The sequence below is a fragment of the Etheostoma cragini genome, chromosome 19, assembly GCF_013103735.1.
Source record: "Etheostoma cragini isolate CJK2018 chromosome 19, CSU_Ecrag_1.0, whole genome shotgun sequence".
NCBI lineage: Eukaryota > Metazoa > Chordata > Actinopteri > Perciformes > Percidae > Etheostoma > Etheostoma cragini.
Window position 1 is genome coordinate 8,078,926 of NC_048425.1, and position 19,920 is coordinate 8,098,845.

Here is a 19,920-nt window from a genome sequence, read left to right on the forward strand (position 1 = left end):
TGAAAAGTGAAACTTAAATCTGTCATGGGGCAGTTGGATTTATTTACCCAGTTTTAAAAGATTTATTGAAAGCTTCAAGGATTTGTGATGAGACAAACATGAGAACGTTGCAAGGAATAGCTGCAGTGGTCTGAACCGGCCCGGAGGCTCAACGAGCCCCTGTAAGAACAGTGTATGGAGCAACCTAGAGAGCGGCTGAAGCAGTGAATCAGAGAAATAAAAAGGTCTTTCACCATTTCGTCACTAAAAATGCCGCTGTAGAAAGTATCTCACTATCACCAGAGTTATCCACGTTAAAATTGTAGTTAGCAACAAAGCATATCGAGAGTTGTCGTGCTATTAAGATGATACACTGTCTTGTCTCGCATTGGTGTACACTGGCAGCTTTCAGAAAGTCTACACTCGTCTCGTCCAGAATCTTTGGTCTGAACTGGACTCTATGGCGCTGCAAAGATTCGACTGTGTTCGAGTTGAATCCAACTCTTTCCACCAAAGCATCAAATGCCTATTCTGGGGACTCTCTCTTGAGTGAAGTGTTCTGTGTGCCTTCTGTTCTTACCGTGAGTCTGAGCCCAGGCCTGCAGGATGCAGTGCTTCTCCTCGGAGCTGTAGACCAACGAGTTGGGGTGGGTGTCCAGCACGTGGCTCTTGATGTGGTCCAGGTGCAGCGAGGGCAGTTCGCCTCCACACACCATGCACAGCAGCCGGCCTGCCTCCGCCTCGTACTCCATCAGGAACTCCTGGCGGAACCAGGCGTGCAGCGAGTCGTTCAGATAGCGTTCAAGGGTCTGGGCCGAGGGCCCCGGGACGTCCTGCTCCTCCTGTTGGGGCTGGGGGGCTTCACCTTCCTCAGAGCGGGGAGACAGACTGGGAGGTTGTCGGGGCTGCTCCTGGGGTGTCACAGGCTCCGAGGGTTCTGCTGTATTTGGAAAATATGACACAAAACAACATTAATAACAAGGTCCTTCTTGGGTATCATCGCTGTTGGCCACTGTTTTCTTCATGGTGAAAATTTCAAATTCTACTTACAGCGGCTTTTCCATGTTATTTTAGATACGTATTTTTATTCAATATAGGTCCACTCGGCTTACATGTTACTGGAACCAGAATAACTGAGGCATTCCCCACTATATGTCCGTCTGAAAAGCTTCATAGCTAAACTAGAATTCCCGCCTTGCGGTTGTATCACTCCTTAAGTCAAGTTGCCGTTTACATCCATTTTTGATCAAACTCATAATGCATGTAGTAAAAACTTCAAAGCAATTTATCACAAAGATATTAAGTGTAATTTTTCTCCGAAATGTGGATGCTTCACACACATCGTCAACGCGGCAGCACAGAAGATTCAAACAGTCACCACAGTTTCATGGTGGGCACGAGAGGTATCTGTATCAATTCAGTGTCCAACCAAATGTCTCCCCTTCTCTTCCAGAGTGATGGTGTTGAGTAATGGCCAGAAATGTTTGTGCAGAACATTTAGATATCACAGTGAATTTGACCTTTAACTTTTTGGGGAAGAAATGTCAACACATCATCCTCATCTATTAGACACTTGTGTTAAGTTTTGTCATAATTAGTGTAGTAAGTCTCAAGTTGTGGTCAAAAATGTTGTTTGTGAGGTGAACTTTGACCACCAAAATCTAATCACTTCGTCTTTGAGTCCAACTTGACGTTTTTTGTCCCAAATGTGAAGAAATTCCACCAAGGCTTTCCTGAGAAATCATGTTCAGGAGAAAGGGACAGGCAGACGGACGGATGATGGACAGACAGACAACCTGAAAATTGATCACTGGGGCAGAGGCATAAATATGAAGTCACTATAGGTCAAAGAGACATTACCACCTCTTCTGTTTACAGCTCAGATAAGGTAACAAGGTTAAAGGTGGGGGGGGGGGTACACTTATAGATCCTGGCTACTGCCCTGCTTTACTTTGTGGACACAGGCTTTACCAATGCCAACGTTATCACTTTTGAGTGGACTACAAGACTCCTGGCTACATATAGTATTGTTTAAGTGTTGTTAAACAGTCGAGTTGGAAATCTCAGATGTCAGATTCCAAAAGTACATGAACACAGTATCATTTTATAATTGTTTTGGGCTTTTTATTTTAGTGCAAGTGAAGCTATTGTTATTTGTTTTACATGTGAAAAGGGTGTAACATACTACCATAGTCCAAACTTTAAACATGATTCTATTTGGTGAATGTCATGGAAAATATATAATCTAGGCTACCTTACACACCACCACGCCAAGACATAAACTAATACTGCCACCAAGTGTGCGATTTCAAAACTTCTTGCCAAGAGTCCTACCCACCGGCGGCATGTTGCTCTGAGTCTAGCTGCTCCTCTTCTTCCTGAGGTGAAGGTCTAGCAGCAGAGCTGTATGGCCTCTCACCCCCCCCCAGGCTTAGGTGGCTCTCCCACCCTGAGCGGATCACCTCCTTGTCGGCGGCGCTCCACAGCAGGGAGTCAGGATGCTTCTGTCGGATGTGCCTCTTGATGGTGCTGAGCTTCAGGGTAGCCAGCGAGCTGCCGCACACCATGCAGATCATGCCGTGCCGCTGGGGGTCAAAGTCCATCAGGTACTCGCTGCGCCAGTACTCGTGGTAGTAGCGGCGGTGGTCGCGCCCTGGGATCCGGCTCAGGCCTGGACGCGAGGCCCTCTGGACCCTGGGTTTACGTCCAGAGGGTCCGGGGGCCGGGGAGAGCAGTGGGTGGTCCGGCCCCTCTGTGATGTTCCAGTAGCTGGTGCATGGAGACCGGACAGGTGTGTCCATGCCAGCCTCTGATTCCTCCTCACCGTGGCCATTGGCAAGACCGTCCTCTTCTGACCAAAACAAGAGAGAAAAGAGATCAGTCGTGGTTTGGTGTAGCGCAAATCTCGATTAAAGGAAATCTTAGTTGATTAAAACTTGTAAGATTATCTCCACTAATTGATTAGTCGACAGGGTTTTTCCTGGATCAGAATGGGCCTTTTGTGTTATTACTGACAATTTCAAAATCAAAATGTACATTATGTTGGGGTAAATAAAACCCATATTAACAAAACTGCTTAAAAAAGCAATATTAATATTTAAATGTATCCCGGGAGACTCCTTTGTAGCCCGACTCGGGAGATAAAGCTCTCATGTTCAAGTTAATGTTCAGCTTGTTCAAAATTTGGTAAATTGCTCTTAAACACATTTAGAGAAGATTTGCATTGCAATTTTTTATACTCAATTCTTATCATTTTGATGCTAGTGACTTTCCATTGGGGCTGGCTAAAAACTGTTTGGGGGGGTGACAAACATACCTCTATGCAGGAAAACCATGAGTTGATTTAATCGACACATCTGTAAAACTGAGTTTCCCCCCCCCCGAGGAATCATGTCAAAATGTAAACTTTCAATCTTGTGTTTACCAGAGATTTGTCATTCAGCAGGAAAAAAGGATAAAAAATGACTAATCGACTTAAAAATCTTCAATGACTAGGAGGGGGTAGCTCTAGTGTGGTGTCTTTAGACATGTTTATGCCCAGCTAAATATATATAGGCACATGTTAATATCTCAATAATAGGGACGGCGGATTCCACTTGTTCATTTCTGACAAATCTGTAAACCTGTCTGTGGATCTGACTGGAGTCATATTGCTGTGTTGTTAGGTATCATCAGGCTGTAAGTGAAAATGTTCCTCTCAGTACATTTCTTGTTCACAAGCCACATACAGGCTCCATCATGTTTTGTGCTTATATCAGAGGTCGGGGAACCCTAAGGGGTCCTAAGAGTTTCTGCATGGGGGGGCCGCCAAATGATTGTTTGATGGTTTCAAATAAATAAATAAAATGTGTGTGAAAATATACATTACACAACATTGCTGATAGGCTTACTGGCCTACAGCTAAGGTAGCCATTGTGAAACTTCAGGATTTACTGTGCCACATGTTATCATTAAAATATGATGTAGGCTATAATACATTTTTATTTATTTTAAAAGCTTGGAAATAAATTCTCCACAAAAAGGTATGTGTAAAGGCTTTAGGCTGTCCTACTACATTAAATACAATCTATGTACCAATAGTAGGGGGTCTCTTTTTCTGCTAAGGGGTTATATTAAGAAAAATAATCGGCTATTTTACATAACTTTGATACTGGCCACAAAAATCGGTATTGGCCAGGCTATAATATCTGTGTTCTGACCAAATTGTGTAGTATTACGGTGTATGTAAACTTTGTGTTTATTCTGTCTATGATTTCATACACAGGTAGTTTGTACATAAGTCTCTCTTGATTTAAATGGCATCATGAGGATCAGAGAAGGTAACCTGTTGTAAATAAATGAGAGATGTTCTCATCAGTTTAAGCTGTCATTGTTTGGGTCGTGATGGGCTAGCTGAGAGCTGCAGCTCAAAGATTTCCCAGTTTGATTTTTAGCACTCTTGTTTGTAGGCTATAAGCTACTGTTTTATGTGCTACGTGAAGGAATGATCATGTAACGTATTATCTAATAGGGGCTATTTATTCCAATAACCCATTTTATTATTGTTTACTCATTGGTAGGCTATTATGAGGCGGCCTGTGCCGCCGCTGTCCACTGGGTGGCAGCTGTGTGTCTCGGTCCGCCTGCCTGCGTGCTGTTGAGCCTTTGTTTATAGGAGCCACAGAGACGGAGGGGCCATGCTGCTCCATGGCATTGTCCCTGACACGGATTAACTGGCTGTCTGACAATGGCCGTGGCTGTGACAGCCACGCAATCCCACTTCGCGGCGAGAAACACACACAATAATAACACGGTTTTTTTTTTCTTTACCTCCCAAGTCACTCTCCTCTTGCGTCGCTTCCTCCTCTCCGCTTATTATTAATGAGAGCAGCTCAGGCTGCTCGGCACACCGGAGGTCCACAGGCTCGCTTTCCCCCGATTCTTTCTCTTCCATCACTGGCCTGCCCGCTGTTTTAATAGTGGCTAGTGTTCCTCCTTCCTTCAATGTATCGCAGCGCTGAAGCGGGACATGTCACACTAACAACAGCATGTTACAACAGTGACATGTTCACACCGCCGTTCGACACGCATCTGGCAGGCGCTCTATAACGAGCCCATCGCTGAGGAGCCCGTGCTCTACGATGTCCCCCCACGCGCCCCGCACGGGAGCCAAGTTAACTTTTCATATAATCACACAATCATGTATTCCGCCGGCGAATAGAGCCCGTTCCTCCGTCCTGCGCTGTGTGGGAGCGCCTCAGCGCAGGCCTCTAGTAATGTATTTTAAGGCTCTTGCTTGTCTTCAGGGTGGGGAGCCGGACTAGGGGCCCCTGGGGCTCCTTAAGGGGCTCCTGGGTAAATTTAAAGAGACAGTAGCAGCGTCGACAATGCACACCCACCCCGGGGGTGGGGGAGCAAACGGAGCAGCAGGCGCTAATACTGATAAGCTGCTAATACTAATGCTGTTGTTCTCACAAAATCATGCGATAATAGAGGCGGTTTGGTTCGGTAAAGCATAGGTTAAAACTCGAGGCAGGTCCAGTGCAAATCAGGGCCCCATGCTCAGGCTCATTATATTTTGTGCCGGGGACCCCGTAGCCTACTTTTTTTCCTCCTCTTTTACATACAATCCTGTGTTTAGTCTTGTTTTTAACAAATTACATTGTGTGTCTATACCAGAGAATACGCTATTATACATAGGACTGAAATTAACAAGTTTCTTATTATTGACTAATTTTGCCAGTATTTGCTTAAATAATCAATTTAGGCTATTGTTTGGTAAAGCGCCCAGCTGACACATTTAAATAGCCGGTTTATTCTGAACAATAGGCTAGTCAAAAACCAGAAATATTTAGTCTGCTATCACAGAATACCAAGAAAAGCAGCACATGTGCGAGAAGCTGGAACGTACGGTACCTATTTGTGGCACAATTTGCTTTAAAAATAGTTGCGTTTCGAGTCTAATCAATCATTTCCTCCTTTAGTGTTATGTGTTGCCTTTGGTTGTATTTAAATCAAAACATTCTGTTGTTAGGTGTTGTTGACCCCCCCCCCTTCCTATTTGATGTTATATGTAGCTATTCAAATTATACTGAAATTAAAACATTGTAATGTTGTTGGACATTGGAGCCCAATCCTCTCTTGAAATCGATGTTGAAAATGATAGTTTTAAAATGTTTTATTTTTTACTACTACTGCTTACAAGTGTACTACCACTGGTACAAGTACTATTTTTTTTAAATAAAACGTGCCTATTAATGATACAAACTTGATCATTGTGCATATGATATAAACCACAAACCACACTGTAGCCATGCCAGATGGTTCTGCACCTAAATTGAGGTCATCTGTAGAAAAAGACAATAAATCAATGGACCTTTGTCAAGCTGTTCCAAGTTGGAAGGGGCTACATGTTCTTGCAAGCTTTATGTAGCCTAATCTCTGTGCATTCTCATTGAATGTTCATTTGATTGGTTATGGAATTTGTGTGTTCTGTCCCAAATTTGACTAAATCTTGTAATGACAAATAAGGTTAGGCCTAATTGGCAGCCACTCAGTCTGATGTTGTGACTCATGGACGTTTTAGCTCGTAGCCATAATTTAGTTGAATTCTTTTCCATACACTTTCTTAACGGCCTCAGGTTTTAAAGGAGGGGGCGTTGTACTGTCTCTCTGTGTCCACGCCATAGAGTAAACGCGCGCGCGCACACGCAAACACGTCCCACATCCTGGTACTTTTCAGCGTTGTCAAGGCAGCCTCAGTGCACGGCTGGCTGGTGGAAAGTAGCTGCAGTGTCCTGGCAACGTATCTGTCCAAAAAACGTTCACAAAAACTGTCCCGGAAAGTTAGGTGTAACTAAAAGGTATCTGGTATGCATGTCTTTCTTTCACATGTTATCAAGCTTCCTGCTTTACGACTGTAATTGGCGGGGTTTCTCGCTTCTTTTAGACAGGCAGCAGACAGGCGCCCGTCCGTGTGGACAAGAGGAGGAACATCTTGTCCATTGTGCCGCTGAGAGACAGCGTTTTAGGCACGGTTTACGCCGGAATGTGGCAATTTGTTACCGCGCTTTTTGATGTATTTGGTAATTTCGCTTCCGCTGGGTTGCTTCGCTACGTTTACAGTCAACTAGAAGCAGAATAAAGAATAAAAATGGCTCTCGACAGATATAATTTGTGATAGAAAGGGACAGGTTTAAAGGGACAGTGTCACTATGCTTCCTTCCTAGTTCCTGTAGCTAGCTAGCTAACACATTGTTACATACATGGAGGCTACGCAACGCGTTTATATCACCAAATATGCTTTGGGATGACGGAATGTTTAATATGATGTACTACATTTAAGTGCTAAGACAACTAAGATGTGCTCACGTGTAAATCGTGTTGTGAGAAAGACGATGGGCGTCTTAGTTCATATGCATTGTCTTTGATTAGCATGTAGCCTATTTCATAAACAAGCGTCAATGGAATTGTTCCCCTTTCCACTGAGTCCAACATTATTTTTCCTTTTAGTACAGAAACGGTGAATATGCATAAGAGTAAAGTTACAGAACAAGTGAAATGAATGTTCTCACAAGTGAAATGTCCTAAACCACATAGCTAGGCTTTGTGAATCCATTAATCTGAAATATTTTGCATGACTTGTGTATTCATCACATGATTTCACATGTGATATAAAAATCATTAACTGGTGTTTTCATATGTTGTCTTAGATTTCAAGTGTGATCTGTACGAAAGCCATATGGCTTTATCGTGTGAATACATCACATGTGCTTAAATAGGAATTTAATCACATCTGAAATATTCACACGTTAGATTGATGTTTTTACACAAGACGCAGTAAATTTCACTTTCACTTTCACATATGTTTATTATTATTGCTTTTTTTACTGCACTGCTTTGTTGAAATGTGGTTCTAATATTCTTCCCCACTTCATGTTTTTAAGAGAGCTTATATGATAAGTCAATTCATTGATTAGTTTACTGACAGAAATGAATCTGCAATAATTCTAAAGATCATTTTACGTACTGCATACTTAAAATGGTATGGTTTTGTTGGTCAAACTAAACAAGACTTTAAATATGTTGGCGTTAATTGTAATGGGCATTTTTGCTTTGATAAAATATCCAACATTTTATAGACCAAACCATTTAATCAAGGAAATCCTTGGCCCACTAATCGAAAATGAAAACAATAGTATAAAGTTGTAACAGCTTTCCGACAGTGTCAACATAGACGGAACATTATAATCTTACTAAAGGTAGAATTTATGTCAATGATGTGAGTTTTGACTGTAAAGGTGTACCTAATAAAGTGGCCACAGAGTAGTCAGTTGACTTAATACACCTCTCTGACAACAAGAACAAAAACCTGAGCCTTATCATCATAGCAAGGCTGAGCTGTTGTATGGGATTGATTTGTTTGCACAGGTGTACCTAATAAAGTAGCCACTGAGTGTAAAGCGTCTTGATAGATATCATTGTCAGGTTTATTACAAAGTAAGATGCAACTAAGGCTTGTTTTCTGTTCCTCAGGACATCTTCATACCGATGTGATGTTTAGGAGATTTGGCAGCAGCTCCGTAGAGCAAAGCACCTACTGCTGCATCATATAGGAGGGTGCCATGGATGTTAATGGCAGTGAGGATTCTAGTCTCGGGATGAATTGAATAAGGGCGACAAGAAAGAGCCGACCAGTTGGATGAGAACGGATGGGCTGTCCGAGCTGGCGATGCCAACTACAAAAGATAAAAGTGGTTCAACGTCTCACCGCTACCGGCCTGCGTCAGAATATGATGATGCCACCCTCACCCAAAAGAGACAATACTGGAGAATCAAGAAACGAGAGCAGAGGGCCCGACTGACAGAGCGCAGAGGAAAGTCAGCACAACACAGTCAAGGGGGAAAGCTCCGACATCTACATGCCCCAGCAGTGGTTAATTCCACTTTATCCGGCTCTTTTGCTTCTTTCTCTTCTCCTTTGCAGAGTAATAATGACTCATACAAAACAGTCAATGTTTCTCCTGCATCACAGAGTGGAAATGCATTTGGGGGTAGGTCAGTTGAAGCCACTGAAAACCAAAAGGAGAAGTGGCTCCAGACAATGAAACTCAACAAAGTCTTGCCTCAGATGCCAGCATCATGTTCCATCTCAGCCAAAGCTTCGAGGGGCAACGCGGCCACAGTGAAATGCCTAACAGCGAGGGGTGCTGTGAGAAGAGCCGTTACCTCACTCACACCCATTGGAACCCAGCTTAACACCTGTTCCTCAGTGCCTCCAGTCAGGATGACCAGAACCACTAATGGCAGCTCTGCTAAAACCACACCTCGGCCGTGTGTGTCTATGCAGGGGTCATCGGTCCCCAAAACACAACATAAGGCACAACATCAGCCCAAACTCTTATCCACCAATGTGTCCACAGGCATGATTCATGTGTCTTCTCCATGTGTCCCGGTTTCTTTTAAGACAGAGGGGGAAACAGCAAACACAACACCTCAAAGTGGAACAAAGAGTGCCTTGGTCATCCTGCAGAGGGCTAAAGGTTTTAGCAACTCACAGTCTTCCCTAGAGTCAGAAGAGCAGAGAGCAGCCAAGCGCAGAGAGCATTGGCGGATCAAAAAGCGAGAGCAGAGGGCCAAGCTCGCAGCTCGGACGGCTAATGCCAGAGAAAGGATGCAAAGTGCAGAGATGACTTTACAGAGGCAAACAGCACAAAAACCAGGACTTGTGGGCGGCACAATTCTTCAGCATGTTCCGTCTCAGTCATTTTTGAGAGGAGCAGGCCAGAAGCAGTGTTCTCCTTGGGTCAAAACTTCATTTATATCCACCAAAAGGGGAAATGATGACCTACAAAGTGGGGCAGCAAGTTTAACTACAGTCAACCTGCATGCAGGTCAGATAAAAGTACAAACTCCACAAAGGACACCGCAGACAGCCATCACATGTGGGGCTTTTTCTATGAGAAAGTTAGGGGAGTCACAGAGAAAGCTCCCAAGTTATGTACATCTTTCCAATGTTTCCAGAGGGTTTGCACGATGTAAAACCCCTAGACAGAGATACATTGAAGCCCAGAAGAATTTCCTGAATCAAAGAAACATGAGATGCAAATCCCCGTTTCTTACTTCAGTCTTTGGTACCAGAAATATGCCCAAAATTGACCCTAACGACACACCTGAGCAAATAATAGCCAAACGGCGAGAGTATTGGCGGGTCAAAAAGCGCGAACAGCGAGCTAAGCTGTCAATGGAGGTGAAAGCTCGGTTGAAGGAGAGGGACTCTCTGATGCGAAGAGTGAAACGTTACCAGAAAATCTTAGAGGACATGAGGAGGGCCAGAGCACTGGCCCAATCAGCAGGAAGCACCCATACCCACGCCTCTGAGACCATTGGCGGGTTCATCAAAGAGGATGGGACAGTGACCATTAACATTCCCCAGGATCCTACAGATCATAACACAGCAGCACACACAAGTGAAGAAGACTGTCATGCAGTTTCTAATAATACCCCCATTACACAACCTCAGCATCAACCCAACAGTAAACAGAGAGGTTGTACATCCATTCATGCAACCCAGCTTCCCCCTCCCCTCCACCCCACGCAGGTGAAAGTCTCTCTTCCTTTTGCTGGACAGTCAGTCAACAAACCTCCAAGACTGCTGTCAGTCAGACCAAGGACTCAAATTGAAAGCACAACTAGTCCTAATTTACACAAGTTAGCAATCCAAACTGTAAGTCAGCTCACTCTCAGTCATCCTCAACCCCCTCAAAATCCTGTTCCTGGAGGATCGACAGCAGGGTCGAATCTCGGTGGCTGTGTCATGAAAATGGCCATCTCAAATAGTGCGCCGTCACTGGCGGCACTCTCTCTGGATCCAGGGTTGACAGAGGAGGAGAGGATGGCAAAAAAGAGGGAATACTGGAGGATAAAGAAACGTGAGCAGCGAGCAGCTCGTGCTGCTCGATTGAGGCAGGGTGTCTCACTAGCGAGGGCAAATGCGACTCTACAGAGGAGAAAAGCCCAGAAGCAAATGGCAGGAAGCACTGTACCACGAGGAAGAAGTCCTACTAACCATTCAGGAAATGCACAATTTCTCCCCATAAACTGTGTGCCGCTTACACCACATGCAAATGAGATAAAACAACAGGGTGAGTCTATGCCAGCAGTTGACCCACATTCTCAACCAGAACAAGCCATCTGTCCAGATATCAAACCCCCAACCTCCCCATCACCACCTCCAGCGTCTCAGCCAGAGCCTGACATAGCTCTGAATACAGACAGCCAAGCTACCACTCTGCTAGCCGTGGCCTCCATGAAGAAACTCCTGGAAGAATCACTTAGCACAGTGAAAGAGTGTAAAAGTGTGCAGACCGGCATTAAAACAGAGTCAACGGAAGAGACATCAGAGCAAGAGATACAGACAAATTTACCTCAGAATGAGGTGGCTCCTTTTGCTGCTGACTTGGAATTGGAGATAAAAAGCCGGCAGACAGATACTGATGCCTTGTTACCAGCTGGTCCACCAAGCCCTCAACTGAAGGACTCATCCCAAAGTAGCGAGACACTTCCACCTCTTTCCGCCTCCAACGAGGCAGTCCTGCATCCCACTTGTGAGAACTCATCCCAAACCCTTTCAAAATGTGTCGTAAACCCCTCCATGGAAGCCTCTGACAGCCTATCTTCACCACGCAGAACCCAGAGGCTTCGCAACAAAAAAGCAGGCCATCAAAGCTGCTGTTCCCCAGAGCCGCCAAAGCTACATCACCTACCCGTGGATCAATTACAACCACAGAGACAACACTGCGAACAACCATGTCAGGCACAAGAAGCATGCCAAAACAGCAACTCGGTGTACAACAGTGTGGTGACCGGGCACAGCGGTGGGATCAGCCTGCAGAGGAAGAGAGAGTACTGGAAGCTGATGAAGAGGCAGCAGAGGTCTAGATTAAGAGCCAGGCAGAAAGAAAGACAGGGAGAATGCAGCGGCCGCTTTTCACAGAGAAACATTCAGGTGATGGGACACATGGAAAAATGTTACGCTTGTACCAACTGTAACATGTAGATGCTGATACATTGTTGCAATGTAACAAATGGCCAATATTGTAATAAGTAGCTAATATTTAACATGCTAGCTTGATACAGCAGTGTTTTGCATTTATTTCAGTCTTGGAGAGAGTCAAAGTTGAAAAGAAGCAACGATCAAGGACTGTACAGAGCTAAAGTCGTCCTCGCTTTGCTAGCTAGCTTCTATTGCATTAGCATGTGCACTTGTTCCACCTCTCTTTCTGAAAAGCTAAAACATGATACCAAGATTTTTTTTTGTCAAATGTTAGTACAGCATTTGAATTTTAACAAGTCTTAAAGGTTGATTGGATTTATGAGAAGACTCCTTTCCAAAGCAGCCTGAAATGTTTCTAAAGCTCAAAGTTCTGTTTTTTAAAAGCCCGTCGGAGTTACTTTTGACATTGTTGTTAATAATTACTTTTGTTGAATACGCTTTTCATTTTCCTAGCAAGACTCTGAAACGTCGACAACACAAAATCCTTAACTTAAAAAAAAAGGAACACAACAATGTCTGTTTTTCTTGTTAGTCACCTAGCAACAGTGATCTCAACCCTTAGACCACTTGAATGCTACGCATTCTGTGCTCTTCTTGTTTTTGACAGCAGCAAAAAAGATGAGACTTTCACAATAGGATGTGGCGGTGACTCATACGATATGTTGTTTGTCAATGCTAACAGTATGCTAATCAGCCTTTGTTACAATTCCACGCTATTCAAAAGTCGCTAGCCAGTACAGTAGGAGTTACCCATTTAGGTCAGGCAATGGACAGAGAACCCCAGGAACTTGTTTTAGCTGTGAAAGACATTTAAATAACAGCGGCTAGCTGCAATTTTCACTAACTACTGTAGGAATATGAGTAAGAATGTTCAGTTTGTTGGCATATTAAATTATCATTAATTAAATTAAACGGCAAGCTAACTTAGAGGAAAACAAACACGTTTGTAACCAGAGTTGTGGGTGACCGTTAAATAAAACCATTACTACTGATTGATATGAACCCTGATTATACTGAATCCAAGATACCAGCTCCTGTGCTATTCGACTTGTTAGTAAGCATAAAGAGTTCAGGTTTGTAGGTATGACCAGTGCCCTCTCCAGCTGAAACCTGAGTCATTATACTGCACACCTCTGTCTGGCATTTGACACTTGAACAGCAAAAATAGAGAGAGTGACTAGAGGGGCCTACTTAAAGCTAGGGGCAACACATATGTGCATGTTTCAGAAAGAGTATTGCATGACTGCTGTGTTTCATTATGTTCACTTGTGAAAAACTGAGATTAATGATATGTTCATGTTGTGATGCTGTCTTTCAGGCTCCCATTATGATCAACACTGTTAAGGGTGTAAATCCTCCAGCAAAGCCAGCCGTCCAACCCAGGCCATCCATTTCTTCCCTGTCCACGGTGACCCGCGTCCCCACCGTGCTGGTCGTCAGCCCTACAACTTGTAATGCCGAACAGTCACCTGACACACTCCAGGTCAAATTGCCCGTCACCAGTGTCTCCTGTTCACCCAGAAGTGAGCAGAGCCACATGAACGTTGGGCTTTCACAGATGGTGTCTAACTTTCCCGGAGCTCACGTTAATCAGCAGCAAGCCATGCCGGGTTCACAAAAGTGGATGTCTAAAAGCACAGATGTAGGCTCAACCCCCTCCCTCCCCACTCTGAAGCCACCAGACAACCCACTGTCCAGCATCAACCTGCAACCCATTGATCCCTCTCAAACTCCCAGTTCCCCCCTCAGTCCAATCAAAACCCCTTGTGCTCAACTTCCGAGCCGCACACAGATGATCCAACCTCTCACCAATCTGGCATCTGTAACCACCCTGGTCCCACCAAAGCCCATCCCAGGAGAGTCTGAGGAGGACTTTTTGAGGAGGAAGCGGGAGTACTGGAGGATAAAAAAGAAGGAGCAAAGAGCCAGGAAGGCCATCCGGGACAAGGGACTCACCCCACGGAGAGCCCCCCCTAACTTGAAGCCCATCCTGCCTGCTCAGGACCTGCAAACACAGGTAAGAGCTGCACAACGTGTTTCAATGGCTCTCTGTCTAATTATGGTCATATTAACCCTTGTGTTGTCTTCCCGTCGACCATGCAACTTTTATTTTTCTGGGTCAAAATTTAAAAGAAAAATGTTTTTTTTCTACGCTTTTTTACGTGTTTCTCATTTATTTTCCGATGTTTTAAAACTTTTTAGGACTTCTTTATCAATGTTCTTTTACCAGTTATTTTTTGAAATGCTATAAATTGAATAAAACACCCAAATCCAATGAAATTTGTGAACTGATAATTTATTTTGCTTGTGAAGAGCGTTATTATTTGACAATTTGGTTGAAAAAAACAAAACAAATTTCTGATATAGAAACTTTGAAAATGGATCAGATTTAACCAGAGGACAACAGAAGGGTTAAATGATGGAGAACACACACCAGTCATAATAAAACACCTCTCAGCTGACAGACTGATTGAAAAGTGGAAGATCATTGCATAATAAATATTGTATTTGCGGGTTCACGTCTGTTCCCGAATCATGCATGGTTTGATTCAAGCATATGTTTGTTTATTACAATCTTTAATTTTTGCTCAAATCCAGATTTTATTTTCTTTCTCTCTCTGACTAATCCCTGTAGGAGTCTGGTCCGTGGGTGAGCTCCTCTGAGGAGTCAGACCATCTAATGAGGTGGGAAATTGTGTATAATTGACAGGAAATCAGTTTAGCTACCAGTTAGATGTGGGATAATACCGAACGTAACTATTTAATCTCTTTTACAGCACTTCAGAGGACATTGACCCAGGTTCCTACTCATTCGCAAGTTACACAGCCCCAGCAGAAGGTAACGTATCAACTCTGTCACTTTAAACTTAAAGGAATGCACTTTAGGACGGAGAAGATGGAACAAAACGTTTTCTCTTTCAACCGTCTGTTCAGAGGAGCTTCTGTTCGCTGACTACGAGAATACTACCGACGAGGATGGTCCTGTCCCAGACGCTGTTTGGAGGAACCGCTACCTCATGGACTACGACCCGCTCAACCAGCTGCTGGTGTGCATGGTGTGTGGGGACCTGCAGTACTCTCACAGCCTGGAGGGAGTCATGGCCCACATCGATGAGGCTCACCCAGACACCCTGAGCCTGGAGCCCAGGGAGCAGCAGCAAATACTGGAGGCCTGGGACGAGCAGGTGTCCCAGCGAGAACGCTTCTTCACCAGCCAGCTCCAACAACACAGCGACACCCTGGCAGGTACAGTATGACTGCAGAGAAGGCAAGGTAGATGCCGACGTAATGTTTGATATGTTTGTTGGTTCAACAAGTGAAAGGATGACTGACGTAATTAGTGAACAACATTTTGCTGTGCTGGTAGTAGTCCAGCGGAAAGTACCTCAGTCTGACTGAGGGACACTGTGTACCTTTTGAAGAAGAAATAACACATTTTCCTTTTTTAAGAATGAAAAGTTGAATTCATAAGCAAAAAAGCACATCCTTGCTTAAAAGGTATCTACCGTTTTTTTTTTAAGCTGGCCCCTATTTTGCTATGTTTTTGTGTCTAAGTGACTGATGGAACAACAATCTTTGACATTGGTCCAGTATTGAGTGTGATTTCATCGGTTGGCAGCGGCGAAACAAGCTCCAATGTACATTAATAGGGCAATTGTGCAGCTTGTATTTACGTTCACAAAAGGGCTCATTTTGCCACTGACAGGCTCAGATTAATATCTTATTAATAAGTGTCAACAATATTATAGAAAGGATTTCTAAGGAGGTCAAGGTTTTTTTTTTCCTTCCAAACATAAAAACATCTGTGCTCTCTAAAGCCACCAGACTCCATGTAAATATAGGGTCATTTTAGCATCGTAAAATACACAAGAGCACCTTGGCAGTGCTCAGAAGGTGAACTGGAATTCCCAACCCAACTCCCCACAGACTCAGCTACTGCCACCCAAAAAAAATGTTTTCACTATATGGAACCTTTTAATCATTCATTTGTGTAAAATCAACTAATTTCTGCGGAATTCTACATCTACATATTCCGTGTGGCCATGTTTGGAGTAACTTTGCTAACTTTATGACTTTTCTCCACTTGGATGTCACAGTGATGCCCTATCTTTTTGGCTTCAAATAATAAACTGTGGAAAATTACATTCATTCTATGTCGCTGAAGGCTGTTTTTGTTTTTCTAATCCTATAAATGATCTCATGACCTCAGGTTGGGGGCGATTAGCGCTACCCTTGGCCTAGCTTCTGGGTAGAATCCTTGTATGCTGTTTATTCACCTCAGACTTTGACATTATTTTTTATTCCATTTATTAAACCTATTGGACTTGTTTTGCAGAAGCACACATGAACTGAAGAAGAGAGGAGAGGACCGAAGAGAACCGAGCAGGAGAGAAAACCAACACTTTGTCTTTTTAATTTATTGTAGTTTTAGCAATTTGTTTACCTTCACCTTGAAAGAGAATGTTGTACGTGGAGCATTCACCCCGAAAAGCAGCTTTACCTCATTTCCTACCAGGGTTGTAATGTGGGTTTATAAAAAGCCAGTATGGAATTTTTTTTTTTACATTGACACTATGACAACTCAGACTTTGTAATACTGTTTGAAATATTTAAAGGAAATCTTCAACATTCTGGGAAATGCAGTCTTTGTACTAAGCTAGGCTTAAAGCATCCTGGACCTCTCTCTGTAATAAACACACATCAAACTAATATTGACATAATTTTCAAATTCTTGCTCTACTTCTCTAAGCTTTGAATTTTTCCTTTAGGAAAAATTTGTCAGTTTTTCAACCTCAACGTACCATAAGCATTCAGTGTTTCCCCACACTTTAATTTTAATTGGTTAAAAGGTCTGGAAACAGCATGTAGGCCATCATAGGATAAGAAAACCCTTCCTTTAAACAGACTTTTGCTGAACAAGTGGCAATTACAAGACAACAATTTCCCTAATTTTCCCAAATGCTCAATTGAGTTGTTTCCTATAATTTACAAAGACCAGACAACTCAAAGTCAAACATTCAAATTTTTAGTGGTGACATGCTACAACCTAGCTCTACTCCACATGTAGTCCAAATCCACGACGTTCCACTTCCAGGATTGTTCCGGAGTGGAAGATATTCTGCTGGTGTCCATTTCCTCACTCTTTCTTTGTGTTGGCATTAAACTCCGGTCTATGCGTTTGTTACCCAGGACTATGGTTACCTGCTCCTCAGATCTCTGCAGGGTAAATCCTGAAAGCTAGCTAGACCATCTGTCCAATCTGAGTTTTCTGTTGCACGACTAAAACAACTTTTGGACGGACACACGTTCCACCAAAACTAGTTCCTTCCTCAGGTTATTTTGCAGCGGCTCTGTGAGGAGCTTACCTCCATCCAAGACATAATTGATTGGTTTAAAGAAATGCCAATAAACCAGAGCACGCTTTTCTCCCATCCCAGAATGCTATGTGGACTAGCCAGACTCTCCTTTGCACCGCTGTGGAGGAAGGTCTGGCAATGCCAGACTATTTCATGTAACTCTGTCTTGTCACATTGGTCTTCCTACTCAAAGCAAATGGAAAAAATCAAACATGTTTTTTCTTTTTTACCTCCGAAGTAAGTTGTATCTGCAAAACAATTTTCAAATATGATTTCAACATTTTTGTGATCCCGCGACAGAATGATAAACTGTTTCTCTGGTGCAGAAACAATTGTGACATCCCATATTTCCCCAGACTGTGCCACTCTGCTCCACTCCTTCTTCACTGCGCTATCCATGGCAGGGTAAAGCAGTGGCCAGAGTAGCTTGTGAAATATTTAATTCAACCTTCTTCTCTGTGGCCAAACATTTTATAATTGGAATCAGAAATACTTTATCCTCTGCAAGGTCATGAAAATACAACAGGTAAAAGTAATGTTTGGATTTTCCCATAAGGTTTGCATAGTTAACTATGGGTAACATAATAACAGTTAAAGCTGTAGTGTGTACATTTTTGATTTTAATGAACGTCTGTTACATACAAGCCATGGCCAAATGAGTTGCTACAAAGCCAATTAGGACCATCAGCTCCAAACAACTCTCTCTGTATTTCTCAGCATGGCTACGTTCAGAAGATTGGTGGCGTCCGGTGACTTTACCTCGCAGAAACTCGAGTGAAGATAATGACCTCTTCTGAAGAGTCCATGTTTATTTAATCCTCCGTGTCCTCCTTGGCTACTAGCAACTGCGTGGAGGAGGGTTGGGGGCGTATGTGCGATCACGTAGGGCTGTATCATGTAGTCTCGCTCACAGTGTTGGCAGCAGAAACTACGCACTGTAGCTTTAAGGCCCGGTCACACCAAAACGTGGTGAAATGAATCTGCACGTCTTTTTGAAAATCATAGTGTAACTCTAGAAATAGAGAAGGCTCATACAGTGACTCAGCAATGTCTGTTACATGTCAGCGAATATCTATTGAAACATTAGCCACCATAAGCTACTAGTCATACCGGGCCAAGTAAGACTGAATCAGCAAAATGTGGGAGTGCACTGAAGTACGAGTGGGTTTTATTGCATATGAGTCAAGCTTTTCTTTTGTAAAAAAGACTATTGTGTTTTTTGTAATGCTTTGTAGCCAGAGACCATCCTAATCTTAATCGGTGATAAGCCAACTGTGGGACAAACTACTGCTTTCAAACGGAGAATTAATACTCCTCAAACAAAGTCAAACAAACAATTCAACATATACATAGAATGGGGAAAGGCATTAGAATGTCAGAGGTGAACAACACTTACCCAATGATATCTGATAGTTGCAATACATTACACAGTAAATCATCAGAACCCCCCCCCCCCCCCCCCCCCCCCCCCCCCCCCCCCCCCCCCCCCCCCCCCCCCCCCCCCCCCCCCTCCCTGTCAACATTTATACTATAGTTGATTTGGTAGAGCTGACCAGTCTGTATAAAGATAATTTGCTTCCATGCCCTTGTTAGTTCATTAGTTTTTGGATTGTTGCATGGCAGTCTGGAACTGTTCCACAGGATTTTTAAAATGTGAAACTGCACCATGCTCATCTTCAAACCCTGATCCTTACATATGTTCTTTGATGGCAACTTTTTGTATTGAGACGTTTTGTACAACTTTCTCAACTGTGTATAAATTTCTCAACTGTGTATAAAAACCTCCTGCAGTTCATATCAGCTTCACCCTGCGATGAAAAACAGGGAACCAACCCTCTGCACTGTAAATATGTTCCATACTAAAGTGGTTATGAGATGCCAAATTTTTCTTTGACTGTGCTGTTTCACAATAGTTTGTTTTTTCTTGTATTCATTATTTATTGAATCTCTTATAGACCGATTATTGATTATTAATGACGCATTATTCCTGTCATATAGAGTTCAGTGTTAGAGGAGTTTGTCATTTGTGAGTATCGAGGATCCAAAGGCCTTCCTGCATGAGTAGTAAAACGAATGAACAGTCGTATATCAGATATGAACTCTAGAATGCATTCCTATTTTTTTTTTTGGTATGATTTTAAGAGTAAAATGCTGAAATAATGTTGTGTTTGAGCACAAAGCCGTACAGGTCGCTCATGTTTGGAGAAACTGCCTGCACAGCTGCACCACAGTGTAAATAGCTGGAAGCGACCAAGCTATTTTACCCTCTGAGAATGTAATTCTGACTTGATGACTTGTTTACCAGTTTAAAGGGAATGTTAAAATTAATTTTCAGTAATAAACCTTTTCTACCTTTGGGCTTATTCTTTGAGGCATTTTTTCATTTCAGGCATTTGTTAAAAGTGCTCTAAAGCGATGTTGGGTGACGTTAGAAGTAGTTTCAAACAAAACGAGACCAGCTTGCCCCTCCCTCCTCCTCATCCCATCTCCAAGCCCTCCTTTCTATGCTTCTGCGCACTAACCCCCCACCCCCAAACCCCCAAATCCTTC

General features: G+C 43.2%; 2 protein-coding genes across 5 annotated transcripts in view; one reads left to right on the forward strand and one right to left on the reverse strand.

Moving 5' to 3' along the window:
• si:dkey-106g10.7 (uncharacterized protein C11orf95 homolog) overlaps positions 1–5,275 on the reverse strand; it is an 8,010-nt gene extending 2,735 nt beyond the window's left edge. Inside the window, exons 1-3 of one of the 2 annotated variants that reach the window (XM_034856746.1) lie at positions 4,789–5,275; positions 2,318–2,830; positions 560–919 (exon numbers count right to left, since the gene is read on the reverse strand). In XM_034856746.1, coding sequence (XP_034712637.1) covers positions 560–919; positions 2,318–2,830; positions 4,789–4,912 — 997 coding nt within the window. In that variant the 5' untranslated portion in view covers positions 4,913–5,275. The remainder of the gene's footprint in view (positions 1–559; positions 920–2,317; positions 2,831–4,788) is intronic. The other variant, XM_034856747.1, reaches the window with a different exon arrangement.
• A 1,408-nt stretch (positions 5,276–6,683) lies between these two features.
• si:dkey-28a3.2 lies at positions 6,684–16,723 on the forward strand. 3 transcript variants are annotated; one of them, XM_034856692.1, is made up of 8 exons: positions 6,684–6,821; positions 8,494–9,597; positions 9,631–11,965; positions 13,332–14,030; positions 14,649–14,698; positions 14,791–14,852; positions 14,948–15,259; positions 16,350–16,723. In XM_034856692.1, exons 2-8 carry the CDS (start codon positions 8,660–8,662, stop codon positions 16,364–16,366), a joined length of 4,413 nt encoding a protein of 1,470 aa, XP_034712583.1. In that variant the 5' UTR covers positions 6,684–6,821; positions 8,494–8,659; the 3' UTR covers positions 16,367–16,723. The 3 variants fall into 3 exon arrangements, with proteins under 3 accessions (XP_034712583.1, XP_034712582.1, XP_034712581.1); XM_034856691.1 differs by having other exon boundaries at positions 6,684–6,828; positions 8,494–11,965; XM_034856690.1 differs by having other exon boundaries at positions 8,494–11,965.
• Positions 16,724–19,920: the final 3,197 nt, after the last annotated feature.